The sequence below is a fragment of the Triturus cristatus genome, chromosome 3_1, assembly GCF_964204655.1.
Source record: "Triturus cristatus chromosome 3_1, aTriCri1.1, whole genome shotgun sequence".
Classification (NCBI taxonomy): Eukaryota; Metazoa; Chordata; class Amphibia; order Caudata; family Salamandridae; genus Triturus; species Triturus cristatus.
In genome coordinates, this window is record NC_140583.1 from 1,108,156,734 (window position 1) to 1,108,170,953 (window position 14,220).

The 14,220-nt window shown below is 47.3% G+C and overlaps 1 protein-coding gene across 2 annotated transcripts in view; it reads right to left on the reverse strand.

The window, feature by feature from the left end:
• EPB41L5 (erythrocyte membrane protein band 4.1 like 5) overlaps positions 1-14,220 on the reverse strand; it is an 851,839-nt gene that overhangs the window by 37,418 nt on the left and 800,201 nt on the right. For both annotated transcript variants that reach the window (XM_085645978.1, XM_085645979.1), the window contains exon 25: positions 2,785-2,912. In XM_085645978.1, the coding sequence (XP_085502104.1) occupies positions 2,785-2,912 (128 nt within the window). The remainder of the gene's footprint in view (positions 1-2,784; positions 2,913-14,220) is intronic.

The following is a 14,220-nucleotide window of genomic DNA, read 5'->3' on the forward strand; positions in this document are numbered from 1 at the left end:
ACAAAGACAGAAGCTCAAAAAGTCTCAGAACAACTGAAACCAAAACAGATGCTCTTACGGGAAACTTTGGTGCAAAGGCGGAAAGTATCCAGACCCATCCCTATAATGGGAATTCTCTGTTCAGCCTTAATATAGGATTTTGACTCTTTACTGGCGAGTCCTATGGAGGATTCTTGTGGCTGTATCTGAAGGCAGGCTGAGACTAACTGAGGTGAGTCCACCGGAAGCAGCTGGTTGTTGAGGTACAGGAATACACGTATCCTGAACCTGTAAAGAGAGGCCACAAACACGGACGTCAGTGAACACCCAAGGGACAGAAGGCAGGGCAGTGAACTGGTAGCAGTCCCAACCCGCTACAAAAAAGAATTCGTTATTTTGGAACAGCAGGACCAACTTATGGAAGTAGGTGACCAGGCCACCATGCAGCCCTCTGGGTTCAAGGTCAACAGGACCTAAGCAAGCATCATCCTAAATTTCTCCTTCATGAAGGAGTTCAAGAGACTGAGGTCTAAAATCAACCTCCATCCCTGTCCTTCTTGGGCATAATAAAGAACCAGGAGTAACAACCCTAGCCCTTCTGCACTTAAAGCACAAGTTACACGAAGTCCTTGGTTAGCAACATCAGCTCCTCTCTAGAGAGGAATTCATCATCTTTTGTCAACAGCTGGGAAAAAACTGGCAGAATATGCAGAGGCTGGTACAAAAAGGGAAGGACGTAACCAAACTGAACAATGTGTAGACCCCACTGTTCTTAAGTATTGGAATACCAGCTGGCAATACTGAACCCACCCCTTTTCTTGCTCAAGGGGTCATTGGAGGGGAATCTAACGAGGTCTGGATGCTGCAGCACCTGGCAAGGAGCAATAAGAGGACTGCTGCATCTGCTGATTGCTATGGCCTCTCTTCCATTCCTTTCCTTGCAAGCAAGAAAATGGTGAAAGGGCTGCTGCACAGGGTGCGAGGACTTCCTCCAATGAAGGGCAAGATTCCTTAAAACACTGCAATATTTTCGAAATTGCTGGTGAAACCGGCAAGCATAAAAAAGCAGCCCCAATAAGTCTTAGATCTGCTGCTGTTGAAACTCTAGTGGTGAATCTATCTTCTCACCCAAGTAACCTAATTCTGTCCACGAGCGAAACCTAGACGTCACATGAAAACCCAATGGCACGCATCAAGGCATGCCAATGGATGACCTCACCAGTACTCAGCCTGGGCCACACGATTGCTAGTGTCGGGCAAGATCTCATTAGATTTTACCTCATTCAGACCATCGTATGCAGTCTCTGCAATGGAATTGCAAAACTCCTCCGATCGGGAGGAAATAAATCACTGCCCATGTTTCTGAAAGTGAGTGTAGAGACTTTCAAGCAAGCACATCTCCAGCTGTACGGACGACCTCTGCAAAAGAAGGACTTCTAGTGAGAGTCCATAAGGCAAATTCAACTAGCAGGGTCTGCGGCAAAGGCACTGAAGTGTGGCCTGGTGCTGAAGGCTGGGGTGTAACAGGTTAGTCAACACCAGGTAATGACCCAATGGAAGAAGACTATCTGGTCATCCTAATGAAATTGCACCAGCTGAGGCCATTACAAGCGTTCCAACAAGGTCTTTTGGAAGGCTACAAGATGTAACAAATGAGGAGGCTCAGAATTGATGGAAAAGGGGATAAGTAAGCTGTGACCATAACCTTTGTTCCCATCATTCTGCAAAGAAAAAAAGAAAACTTGAATTTTTGTTGCCCACTATAGCAGAAAGATGGGAATTGCAGACGTCACATGAAAACCCAATGGCACGCATCAAGGCATTCCAATGGATGACCTCACCAGTACTCAGCCTGGGCCACACGATTGCTAGTGTCGGGCAATATCTCATTAGATTTTACCTCATTCAGACCATCGTATGTGGTCTCTGCAATGGAATTGCAAAACTCCTCCGATCGGGAGGAAATAAATCACTGCCCATGTTTCTGAAAGTGAGTGTAGAGACTTTCAAGCACAGCACATCTCCAGCTGTACGGACGACCTCTGCAAAAGAAGGACTTCTAGTGAGAGTCCATAAGGCAAATTCAACTAGCAGGGTCTGCGGCAAAGGCACTGAAGTGTGGCCTGGTGCTGAAGGCTGGGGTGTAACATGTTAGTCGACACCAGGTAATGACCCAATGGAAGAAGACTATCTGGTCATCCTAATGAAATTGCACCAGCTGAGGCCATTACAAGCGTTCCAACAAGGTCTTTTGGAAGGCTACAATTGGCAATGGGGTCAATGATAGTTCAGGGAATTTGGGTACATGCACTGGCGATAGCAGACTTAAAAGATGAGTGCTATTAGTTACGATGACCAGACTGAAGGTTTGTCCAGCTTTGCCTTTTCTTTTTTTTGGTTTGGCATGCTTAAGATGGCATAGCAACCTGAAGAGGAAGACCCTAGATAAACAATAGATATGGTTGCCACTTGTTGCACTGAAATATGAGTGTAACTGGAAGAAAGAGTGGTCCAATGAAAATTTGCCTCAGTATACATTATGTGACCCATGGCAAGCCATCCAGTCACTCAAAACGTTTCCATCTAATGGTTGATTGACTGCACACTTAAGTATCACTCACATTTCAGCAGTTGCTGCAAACATCATACAAGGATCAACTTCAGTGTTAAAAAGCATTACAGTCACTTTTTATGTTACAGCTTTGATAGACACTACATTTGATGACATTTTTGCAGTTTACTAAATTCCTTGCTAGTGTAATCAAGAAAAATGTACACGTTTAGGGACAAAATGTGTTTTCTTACCTTATAAAACTTTCCATGTGTGGTTGTGCTGGTGGAGATGTTATTACTGGTGTGAATGTCTCTGTGCTGTTTGGTATTTTAGCAGGTAATGTGCTGCTTGCCAAAATTCCATTTGTTATTGTTTCACTCTTAAAAAGAATAAAAATATCACTGGTTGACAAGTGCATTTTCCGATAACAGAGGATACTGTAACCCACCAATGACCTCAAATCTACCTATTTGGGGCCAGCCACACATTTTACAAACTTACATTTCTTCACATATCTGGAAGATGAAGATACATAGATACTTAGTTAGGTTTCAGCATTGTTAGTTAGGAGATCGGCCACACTATCCTTCAGAGGCCAGAAAACAGATAGTACAAAGTAGATGCTACGGAACAACTCGCATATCCTCCACTAATGATCTCACCTGACTCATACTAATTTAATCTACTACATAAAACTGGAGAGGGATGTTTGACAGCGCAAGACTAAACACAATAACCAATAATCATTGGAATAACCACTGGCCATACGTCCCAGAGCAGTGCGAGACTCGTCACAAAGAGCTTAAATTTCTGTCAGGGGAAATTAAATACTAGAAAAATGAAATTTTAGCACTATACAATATGTTCCGAGTCTTGAAAGCCTATTCCAGCATCTCTTAGATACTGGTTCAAATCTCACTATCCAAAGGGTAGCATATTTATTTTATTTCTCATTCACTTAATGTTAAAATATCAGAAACCTGCCATCTAATGATGGTTCTAACAGCTACATATATATTTTGAAAAGGTGTAACTAAAACCTTTTAATGTCATCCAAATCTCACAGTGCCCCTTGATCTGACGAGCTAATGCCTGCGAATGAATGAGCAAATCAGACGTCAGGCTGAAAATATTCACTTTTAAAAAATAACTGTCAATTTCAGATCACAGATCATATCAACACCTTCCATGTCTCTCATACGTTTTCTAGAATGAAACAGCAGCCTCTGGATGCAAGCTCTCACACGGGGTTTAAGAGCCAACAGCCAAAGTGACAGAACTACATCAAGATGTAACAAATGAGGAGGCTCAGAATTGATGGAAAAGGGGATAAGTAAGCTGTGACCATAACCTTTGTTCCCATCATTCTGCAAAGAAAAAAAGAAAACTTGAATTTTTGTTGCCCACTATAGCAGAAAGATGGGAATTGCAGAAGCTTTTTGGGCTCATATATTGAATGCAGTAGCTGAGAGGTGCTACAGTGCCATATCTAAGATGGCTGCTTCTTAGGGCAGCTCATCTGGGAGCAAACCATCCTAATAAAATTCTCCCTCGTAGGAAAACTGTACTGGCTGCAGTAGGGTATGTTCAGAGCTCTCTGATAGTCCCTGAACTATCTGTGTAAAACTGGCACTTTGAATATCTTACATCGGGCCTAAAACTGTGAATTCAATTGAGGCTGGCATGCTACGGAATCCTTGTGTGGACATTTGACTGCTAGAAATCACTGGCTCTTGCGTTTTGCTATGGTTCCTCTTTGAATACAGAATGCAATATCGTTACCCAAAGGAGCAGAAGCAAGAGGCCTCATTCCTCTTCAAGAGCACAGTTAAAGATTTGTCCAAGAGGGAGATGTGGTGGAGGGTGAAACTCGTAAATCATTCACTCAACTTCAGTAGGATTTTGGATTGCATAAAACTCAGTTCTTCAAGTACCTCCGACACGCACTTACTCCTTATGTGGCACACACTTAGAAACTCCCAGACTTTAATCTGCTTCAGCGAAATTGCTGATGAAACAGTTGAAAGTTTGCAAAATATCGCCAACCTATAGATCTGTGGTCATTAATAGCCCTGATTCCTTCGGAGTGCTCCGTTGAGCATGGAAGGAAGACCTACGGTCTACCTCTGTTGAGGATTGGATGGAAGTGCTGGCATTTTTCTATAAAGTAGCCTATTGCAACTCAATAACAAGTCCTTCAAGTAAAATATCTAAACGACATGTATTTCACCAGAGATAGATTGTGGAGGAGATGCACGATTTCTTCCCCAAAGTGTTTGAGATGTCATGAGTACGACGGGGATTTTTTGTATACTATTTGGGGATGCAGCAATTGTTCTCTTTTTTTAGAAAAGGGTCAACACATTAGCGATGGCATTGTGTTAGTTGGTATCAGCAGGTCCTAAACTGGCCGCACTACACATCCGCATTGATCTGGAATCCAACAGATACAGAAAGCTGTTGTTATGGCTAGGACTCTTGGTTGCAAAAAGAGACATTGCCCAACATTGGAAAAATCCAAACCCCACGTACACTCGGGGAAGGGAAAAGGGACCTGGATAGATACATGAGCTTGGAGAGGCTGATAGACCAGGGGGTGCCCCCAGAAGTATTACAAGATATGGACTGACTGGAGCAATTACAGTGAAATGATTCTAATCCCGCAGGATCCCACACCGTGGAACACAGTGAAGGATGTGGGTCCAGTTGGTCTGTCTAAGCAGGGTCACGGGGGTTTGGCATTTGTAAGTATGGATGCAGGGTTTGGATGTTGCACTTCTATTCATCACTTATCTTGGATTACTGATATTCTGTATGTCACTTTGATGGTGTGGATTGCATCGTTCCTTGGGTGTTCTGTTTTAAAGTTTAAACTCAATAAAAAGGTTCATAAATAAAAGACTATCAAGAGCTGAAGGAGGTAAAAAACACAGTTTAGACTAAAAGTCATCTTTGATGTCTATCAATCCTCTTGTTAACCAAAGTCTGGGAAAGTCTGGGAATTGAGCGGCTATCAATTTCAGGAACAAACTTTCAGTACGTCTGTCAGTAAAAGATTATGCACTCTTCAGGGCTGTTAGGAAAAACAGGTTCAAAACATGCCCAAGAACACAAATCAGCTGTGCTTTTTATATTACCTTATTCCTCTCTAATCGGTTTAAATGTGCCACCACTATCAGGTGCAAGGCTTCAATTCAAGCCATCAGTTTACTTTATAATCATGTTAGATTGTTTCAGCCCATAGAAATATTTTTGCAAGTTATTTTCTCAATTTTTATGTCTCACCAGCCATTTGCAGGTTTGAGTTCCAGTAGTGTAGGTCGCCGGACTTCCATTAACAGACACCAACCCACCCCGGTCGCCTACTGCCGACCACCAATGGGCTGAGTAACAGACATTGAAAGACTATGGGTGTATCCACAATTTGGGGTGAGATTCTGTCCCGATCTCACCCGTTGATTTACTTTATTTTAAACTGATTTCTTTGTTTATTTCTTTCATCTTTATAATGACGTCTCCCACTCATTTGGTGTTACCCCAGTGTGTACACTTGTTACAATTTTTTATTGATGTTTTAATCTGGGAACATCTAGATTGCAGGCTCTGACCACCGTGTGTACTCACTTCCAGGCCTCCTCAGCCTCAAACTCCCTTTCAATAGAGATTAGCTTCGAATGCTCTCAAAATTCTTGACATACCTGCAGTCATTATCTCTACTTGAAACCTCCAACGTTGAAACCCTTCCACCACGCTGTACTAACAAATTGGCTAATTCTAGGTCAATAGTCCAACATATGTGAAGTGACAGATTTAATGGAGCCCAATATTTTGGATTTCTGTAACTCACTTTTTTCTTGCCTTCTACCACACATTCTGTGTTGCCTTACTGGGAGCATTTATTGCATTTTTGTTTTTTTAATTCACGTATTTGATAGAGTTCCTAGCTGCAGATTCCTTACCAGGCCTGGAAAAAAACAAAAATGTTACCAGACCTGCAGGTCTAGTGACTTGAATAATCTTCTTGATCTAACTGCAATGTATTTGACCTGTAAAAGAGTCTCCGATTGAGTGAACTTTGGCAAATATATTTTTTTACAGAGCCGCCTTTTTCTTCATTATCACATATGAGAGCACCTTCAAATATGCGAGTTTAGTGTTTCTGATGTACAAAAAACTGTTTTGTTTGATTTAATAGACTAAACGTTTGCTCAATGAATAATAGGAATCTAGCACACATATATGAATCCCATGACCCCTGACTTTCCTCCTAATTCACCAATAGCATTTTCACCAGGGCGGGGGCAGGAATGTTTCTCAGTTCGTATTTAAAAACTCACTTTTAATAAATAGATCACTAAAGCTTGATGTGATAGCGCACTGTCATTTACAAAGAGCACGTTTTCTACTGAATTGACCACAAACTTTCCCACTAAGCTGAAGTATCACTATCTGGCGTAAGAACAATAATGTGAAAATTGTGTTTCAGCAAAAATTTGTACATCACCAAGTAAAGTGTTCAAACCTGTTTTCATCCTATTAATCTTTTTTTTATTACACAAATTACAAAAATGTGTTTCCATATCCACTGAAATATTTTGAAATGTTTGTACAGTTAATTTACAATCTTTTCAAATGTTGTGTATTAGAAACAAAGCCTGACATTCAACAGCCTTTCATTTCAAACCTTTTGTAAAGCACGATTGTCAGACAGTTCACTTTACAAAATCCTCTACCTTTGCAGTCAACCCCACTCTCCAGGATAAAAGAAGCAGCAAATTGCAAGACATAAGCTGACATTTGTCCTCTTTCAGAGCAAATATGATAAGATGAAAACGAAACACCTGTTGTAGGTCAGCTCGCTAGAACTGGCCAGTAGGCCCTAGAAATAGCTTGTCCTGATAAAATCTTACTTGCAATAGCGAGTGGGGATGTAGATTTCTCAACGCCTGCTTACCTTAGAATTATCCTCAAGCATCAGACTGGATCAGGAATTTATTTGTAAGTGCCTCGGTAGGTGGCGTCTTCCAACTCTGCGTGGTGTCATAAGCGTAGAAAGTGACATGCCCGGTGGCTTTATAGACGCCATGCCCGGTGCCTTTATAGACACCAACCCCGAGTGCTGACGTCAGTTGTATTCATTCTGCGCTATACTCTCCCAAGTTATTGCTGACAAGAGGGACGCAGCTAGGTTTGCCATACGCTGCGGGCTGGATATGAAAGACTCACTAGACAGAGCAGTTTCATTGTCAGTGGCCCTTAGGCATCACACCTGGGAGAGAACACTGGCTTTTCGAGCAACGTTCAGGCTTTGCTTATGGACATGTCCTTTGATGGCTCCCGTCTCTTCAGATACAAGGCAGACTCTGCGCTAGAGCGCTTCAAGTACAACCCCAGTCAGCTTTTCGCTCTTTTTGCGGCCACGGAAGGAGCTTCAAGCTGCATCTCTACCTGCCCAGCCACCACAGCATGCAAGCTTCCCACCTCCTGTGTGGCCGAGGATGTAGCATCCATAAGCCTTGTGGGTCAGGTAGCCAGAGATTGGGGCCAGTCCACCACCCTCCGAGCCTCTTTAGTTCCCCTCCAACCATCATGGGCATCCAGTGAGGGGCAGGATACGCCATCACCTGCACCACTAGAGGTCGATATCTGACCACTGGGTTCTCCAGATTATCCAATGGGCTACTCCCTCCCCTTCACGACTACCCCAACACCTATGCCACCCACTAGCGACAGGCTGACAGAGGACCACAATAAGTGGCAGCTCTCTTAGCCAAGAGAGCCATAGAGGGGTGACGGCATCAGAAATAGGTTGTGGATGTTATTCCCACTACTTTCTGGTGCCCAAAAAGGACGGAGGCTATCCTAGACCTGCGCCCTCAATTTCTTCCTGAAAAAGAAGAAATTCTAAATGCTCACGATTGCTCAAGTCCTGTCTGCCCTGGACCTGGGAGACTGGATGGTAGCATTGGACTTTCAGGATGCATACTTCCACATTCCCGTCCTGCTTGCCCACAGACGTTACCTGCGATTCATGGTAGGCCATAAGCACTTTCAGTTTGCCATGCTCCCTTTCTGGCCTTAGCAGCGCCTCTTGGGTGTTCACCAAGGTGATTGAGGTGGTTGCAGCTCATCTGTGGTGAGATCAAGGGTGCCGGTCATCTCGTACGGCGACTGGCTGATAAAGCAGGGTCGCCCCAGGCTGTCGTCACACTTCCAGACTATGGCGTACGTCCTGCACTCGTTGAGGTCCACTATAAATGTGCCGAAGTCATACCTGATCCCTTCTCAGATGATTGCCTTAGTCAGAGCAGCTCTGGACACAGTGCAGTTTCATGCTTATCCTACCGAAGCCAGTCCGGGAAATTCAGGCTATGATACAGATATTTCAGTCGCCATCCTGGGTTTGAGTGAGACGTACTACGAGACTGCGGGGCCTCATGCATCTTGCTAGTGACGCATGCACGTTGGCATACGCGCGCTCTGCAATGGGCCCTGAAGGTCAGATGGGCACTGCATCCAAAGAATCTCTCCGTCACGGGCCAGATCTCAAAGGGCACTGAAACTATTTGCAGTGGTCCCCGACGGACTGCGATTAGGTCACTGGCAAGACTCCTCTCCATTCCCCAACCAGATCTGACAGTTGTGTCACTCCTGCTATGGGCCAGCGATCTTGGAGAGGTGTAGATCAGAGGACTTTTGTCTCTGGTGGAATTTGGACTCCCCATCTACTGTCGGAGCTCTGTGCGATCTCACTGGCACTGAAAGCCTTTCTACATTCGATCAAGGGAAGGCAAGTGCAGGTGTTTACGGACAACACCACAGCCATGTGGCCGTAGTCTGGAGGTGGAAGACGACAGCCTGGGGCGAGCCCGCCTTCCACAGTCAGTCATCGAGATAGGGGAAGACTGGAACCCCTGATCTGCGCAGATGAGTTGTGACCACCGCCATCACTTTCGTGAACACCCGAGGCGCACTGGTGAGGCCAAAGGGGGGCACAGTAAACTGAAAGTGCTAGTGGCCTACCCTGAACCGCAGGTAACGCCGGTGGGCCGGCAGGACGGGGATATAAAAATAAGCGTCCTGTAAGCCAAGCGCTACCATCCAGTCTCCAGGGTCGATAGCAGACAGGACCTAAGCCAGTGTCATCTTGAAATTCTTCCGGAGGATTGCAGTTGATGTTCTGCAAAACCCACCTGTCTGACGTGATGTTGAGCCAGTGGGGGAGGTGATGGCGAATCCTACCGCCTACTGGCGAGTGATGGGTCTGGAAGGTCGGACTAGGAGGGTTTGGAGGCTGCTGCAGAGGGGGCACTGGTGGACTGCGCCGCCCGCTGGCCCCCCACGGTGGGATTCACGTCCGCACAGAGGCTGGACAGCTTGCGCAGGCCTGTGGCTCTGGGCGGAATGTGGCGGGCACCCCTTCCGCAGCCATTAGAGGGGCAAAAAGCAGACTGCGCAGGGTGGGAGGTGGAAGCGAGGCCTAAGGGTCTGGCAGTAGCCTTAGAATCCTCAAGCGCTCAAGTGCATTGTCTGCCTTGTCGCCAAACAGGTGACGGCCATCAAAGGGCATGTCCAAAAGCGTTGCTTGGACATCCCCCATAAAGCCAGTGGACCTCAACCAGGCATAGCGTCTCAGTGCTACCAACGTGGAAATTGTCCTGCCCCGTGAGTCGGCGGTGTCCAGCCCACACTGGATGTTGAACTTCGCTGCGTCTCTCCCTTTGGCAACAGCACGGGAGAGCATGTTGATGCTTGGAATAACAAGCTCTCAGGGGTAGGATGGGAAGAGAGGAAAATGAGGTAGCCTGGGGTTGGGCGGTGGCATCGGGCAATCACCCTGTCCACAGGAGCCACTGTTTTGGGCTTGGACCAAGTGCCCAAAAGGATGTCTGTAAGGGCCTCATTAAACAACAGCAAGGGCTCCGAAGAGGCCGCTGCAGGTTGAAGCACCTCTGTCAGGAGGTTAGTCCTAACCGCCACCGTAGGCAGCTCGAGGTTTAGGTCCTCGGCTGCCCTACGCAACACCTCTGCATAAGATGCACTCTCCTCTGTAGCCACAGTAGGGGGAGATAGCATGCCAAGGTCTGGGGAGGTGTCCAGACCACTAGCCTCACCCAACTCCTCTCTCTAGTCCGGTTCCTCCAACTGGTCTGCAAGAGGGTCCACAGACCCCTCCCACTCCTCCTCACCCTCTCCTGTGAGCAACTCAGGGTGGTAAAAAATATCAGGAGAGAACAGGGGTGCATAAGTATCAGTCGCCTCCTTGGGGGCCCTGCGGCACCAGAGATGGAATGAAAGGCTTAGTAAAATCTTTGAAGTTGGGCAGGGGTCACTCCGGGTCCCTGAAAAGGTGAGAAGGCCAGAGTCGACCCAACAGGCTCCGCGGGTGGAGCCGGACGACTACCTCCCACATCCCATCAGCTGATGGACGGAGAGAACGCGAAGAGCGGCGATGCTTCTTCGCCTTCTTCTTGTGCTTCGACTTACTTGAAGATGAAGACTTCGATGACGAGTGGTGGTCACGCGACCTCCCTCTCGACCGGGACCTCTAACAGCGTGGAGTGGACTGCCGACCCTCGAGAAGCTTTCGGGACCGCTCCCGCAAAGACTTTGGGTTTTAGTTGGAGAACGACTTCGGGTCGTGGACGCGCTCCAGGCACCAGAGGCACACGAGGTGCGGGTCCGTAACCGACATCAATTTGTGACAGGCGTCACAAGCCTTAAAGCCGGTCCGACGCAACATCCCTTCGTGCACCAGGAGTCGATCTACTTAAAAAAGGGTGTCAACAAAAGTCGCAAAAAATGGAGTAAAAAAGTGACTCGAGGTACCGCTCTCTCCGGATCTCCGCTGGCTGGCGCGGAAAAAGAAAGAACTGACAGCAGCTCGCGAATGCGGCATCTAAGTAGATACTGCTACGTCATTCTGGCGACCACGACACCCACAACAAACGCAGAGTCGACCGACGCCACCTATCGATGTACAGGGTTACTGCTGAGGAAATAATTCTCTGGATCCAGTCTCACGTCTGGGGGTAATTCTAAGGTGAGGAATCTATAACTGTCTCTTTCAGATAAAAATTATCATGCAAAATGCATGTCGGAACTGCCCGTTAAAGTCAATGGGGCTCTTTGGATGTCCAGCTGCTAGTGACTCATGAACCAGGTCGGTGGAACCGTGGAATGGATTCCAGACGAGAAGTACCTGAGGTGAGAGGAGACAGAGTCCAAGCCACCCAGAGTTGTCCAGGAGGTGCAGAGGCACAATGCCAGCCCTGTTCGGGGGTACTTCACTGTAGGATGGAGGCCTTAAAGAATCCAGGCGGTGCTATAGGATCTCAGGAGCCACCCACAAGCTGTCCCACGCCTGTCGACGAATGGCAGGAGGGTCAGTGGCAGGCAGGACTACCAACAAGCTTTGGCAAATGCAACAGATGTGTTGCAAGATGAAATGCAGAAATGGGAACCAGCAAATTCCAAGGAATTCACCCACTACATACTTACATGTAGAGCCAGTCCTCAGCAAGCAGGAGAGCCACCAGGAATCAACGACGAACCTGGAGGGACCCTCTGGCAGCAGGTACAGGGAGTTGCAGGGGAACCATAGCAGCACACCGAAGATGGAGGCCCATGTCTCAAGCGATGCTGTGAGGACGTTGCTTTTGCAGCTGGGTGATGCTTGACGCTGGGGCTTCCTGGAGTTCGAAGACCTCTAGGCTGGAGAATAGCAAACAGACGTGGTGCATAAGGACTCCATTCCAGAAGCTCCAGTGAGGAATGAAGTCTTCAAAGTTGCACAGAAGACATGTCAGACCTCAGGGGAGCCACAAAATCACCACCGGTGTTGCAGAGCATTAGAGAGTCCGTGGGACAGGATGATCCACAGGCCGGTCGTCTGTAGTTGAGGTGCCTGCGGCTGCAGGGGAGTAACTCCTTTACTCCAATGGAGATTCATTCTAGCGTTCCTTAATGCACACAGAGTCCTTGTGACCCTGGAGGATGCACGGCCACAGAGGTTGTGGGATCTCGGCAGAGAATGGGGACAAAGTCGCAGTAGGAGCCCTCCTATCAGATGCAGTCCTGTTTTGGGTCCCGACCAGCCCAGTAGCAGAGTCCAGTGTCTAGCAGCAGAAGAGTCTTGTGGAAGAGTCATGCAGATGAATCTTACGGAGGAGTCTTCGTCCAGATGAATCTAGGGCTCACCCTCAGGGGAGCCCTTACGGAACCTAAGAAGGGGGTTGGACAGCTTCTACAGTGACCCACGTATCATTTTGGGGGAGGGATGCTGGGGTTCAAGGATGCTACTCTGGTGGACTTATCAGTCAGATACTCCAAAGGGCCTCTGACGATCTTATTTTCAAGATGGCAGAATCAAATGGCCACCTGGCAGACCTCTAGGCACCTCCCTGGGGGAAGAGCTAGACAGGGGGGTGTTCACTGTCCTGTCCTTTGCATGGTTTCGCACCACAGCGGGAGCAGAGGGCTCCTGCATTGGAGTTAACTGGTTTATTCAAGGAGTGCACCAAATGTGCCCTTCAAAGCAGTCTGGTGGTGCTCTAAAGCATCCCCACCCTAACCCAGACACACCTAACTCGACCGGATAGGTGGTAACGCCTCTCCTGTACAGGACATTTTTTGTTCTGCCTTCTCTTGCCCAAGTTAGGCTCAGCAGCAGTAGGGCAGAGCAGTGTCTGTGGTCGGCAGTAGCACTGGCTTGCACACAGATCCTGCAAGGCAACACAAGTAGATATGGTGGTGGGGGGGGGTTCTCCAAGGAGCCCCCTGGGCCACGTTGTCAGGCAATTAACACAAGAGTCTGTGTTGCTGCATGATTCCAACAGGTTTGATACCAAACATGACTAGGTTCGGTGCTGCCGTTATGTAGTTTGACATCTTGTGTTGACCAGTGTCCACTACGTACCTCAAAATGGCTTCCCTGCACTTACCAAGCCCAGAGAATGGAGTCTGGGGTTCGTAGAGGTGCCTCTGCTCATGATGGGCACCGTCACACAAGCACCATGCACCTTGCCCTTGGGATGAAGGTTGTACCTCAAGGGTGACTTTTAGGGTACAATTGCAGTGACCAGGATATAAGGTAAACCATATATCTGTATGAAAGGTGCATGAACCATTTCACACAGGCTGTAATGGCAGGCCTGTAGTCACAGTTTGCCAGGGCTCCCATGGGTGGCATAATACATTCTGCAGCCCATGGGAGACCCCTGGTGTACCAATGCCCTGGGTACCTTAGTACCATCTACTAGGGACTTCCAAGGGTACACTAGTATGCCAATTGTGGGGTGTACAAAGTACTTACCAAGTCAATTTAGAGCAACGAGCTTTGACACTGGCCTGTTGGTTAGCAGGATTCCAGTGTATTACAGTCTAAACACACTGACACCAAACAGAAAGTAAGGGCAACCATGTCAGAAAGGTTGTACTTTCTTCCAGTAATGCTCCAGAGATTGCTCTATTTCTCTGCTAACCTTCCAGTGGAGGTACCTGTATCTTGGTTCAAGCAACTAGCCACCTTGCTGAGCGATCTGATATGGGAGAGTAGGCACCACAGGGTGCCCCTGGAGGTTCTCAGGTCTCCTACTGCCTTAAATGCTCCTGATTTTGAATTGTATTTCTTGGCCTCGCAACTCCAGTTCGTCACGTATTGGCTTGATGAAGCAGACCGAGAGGAG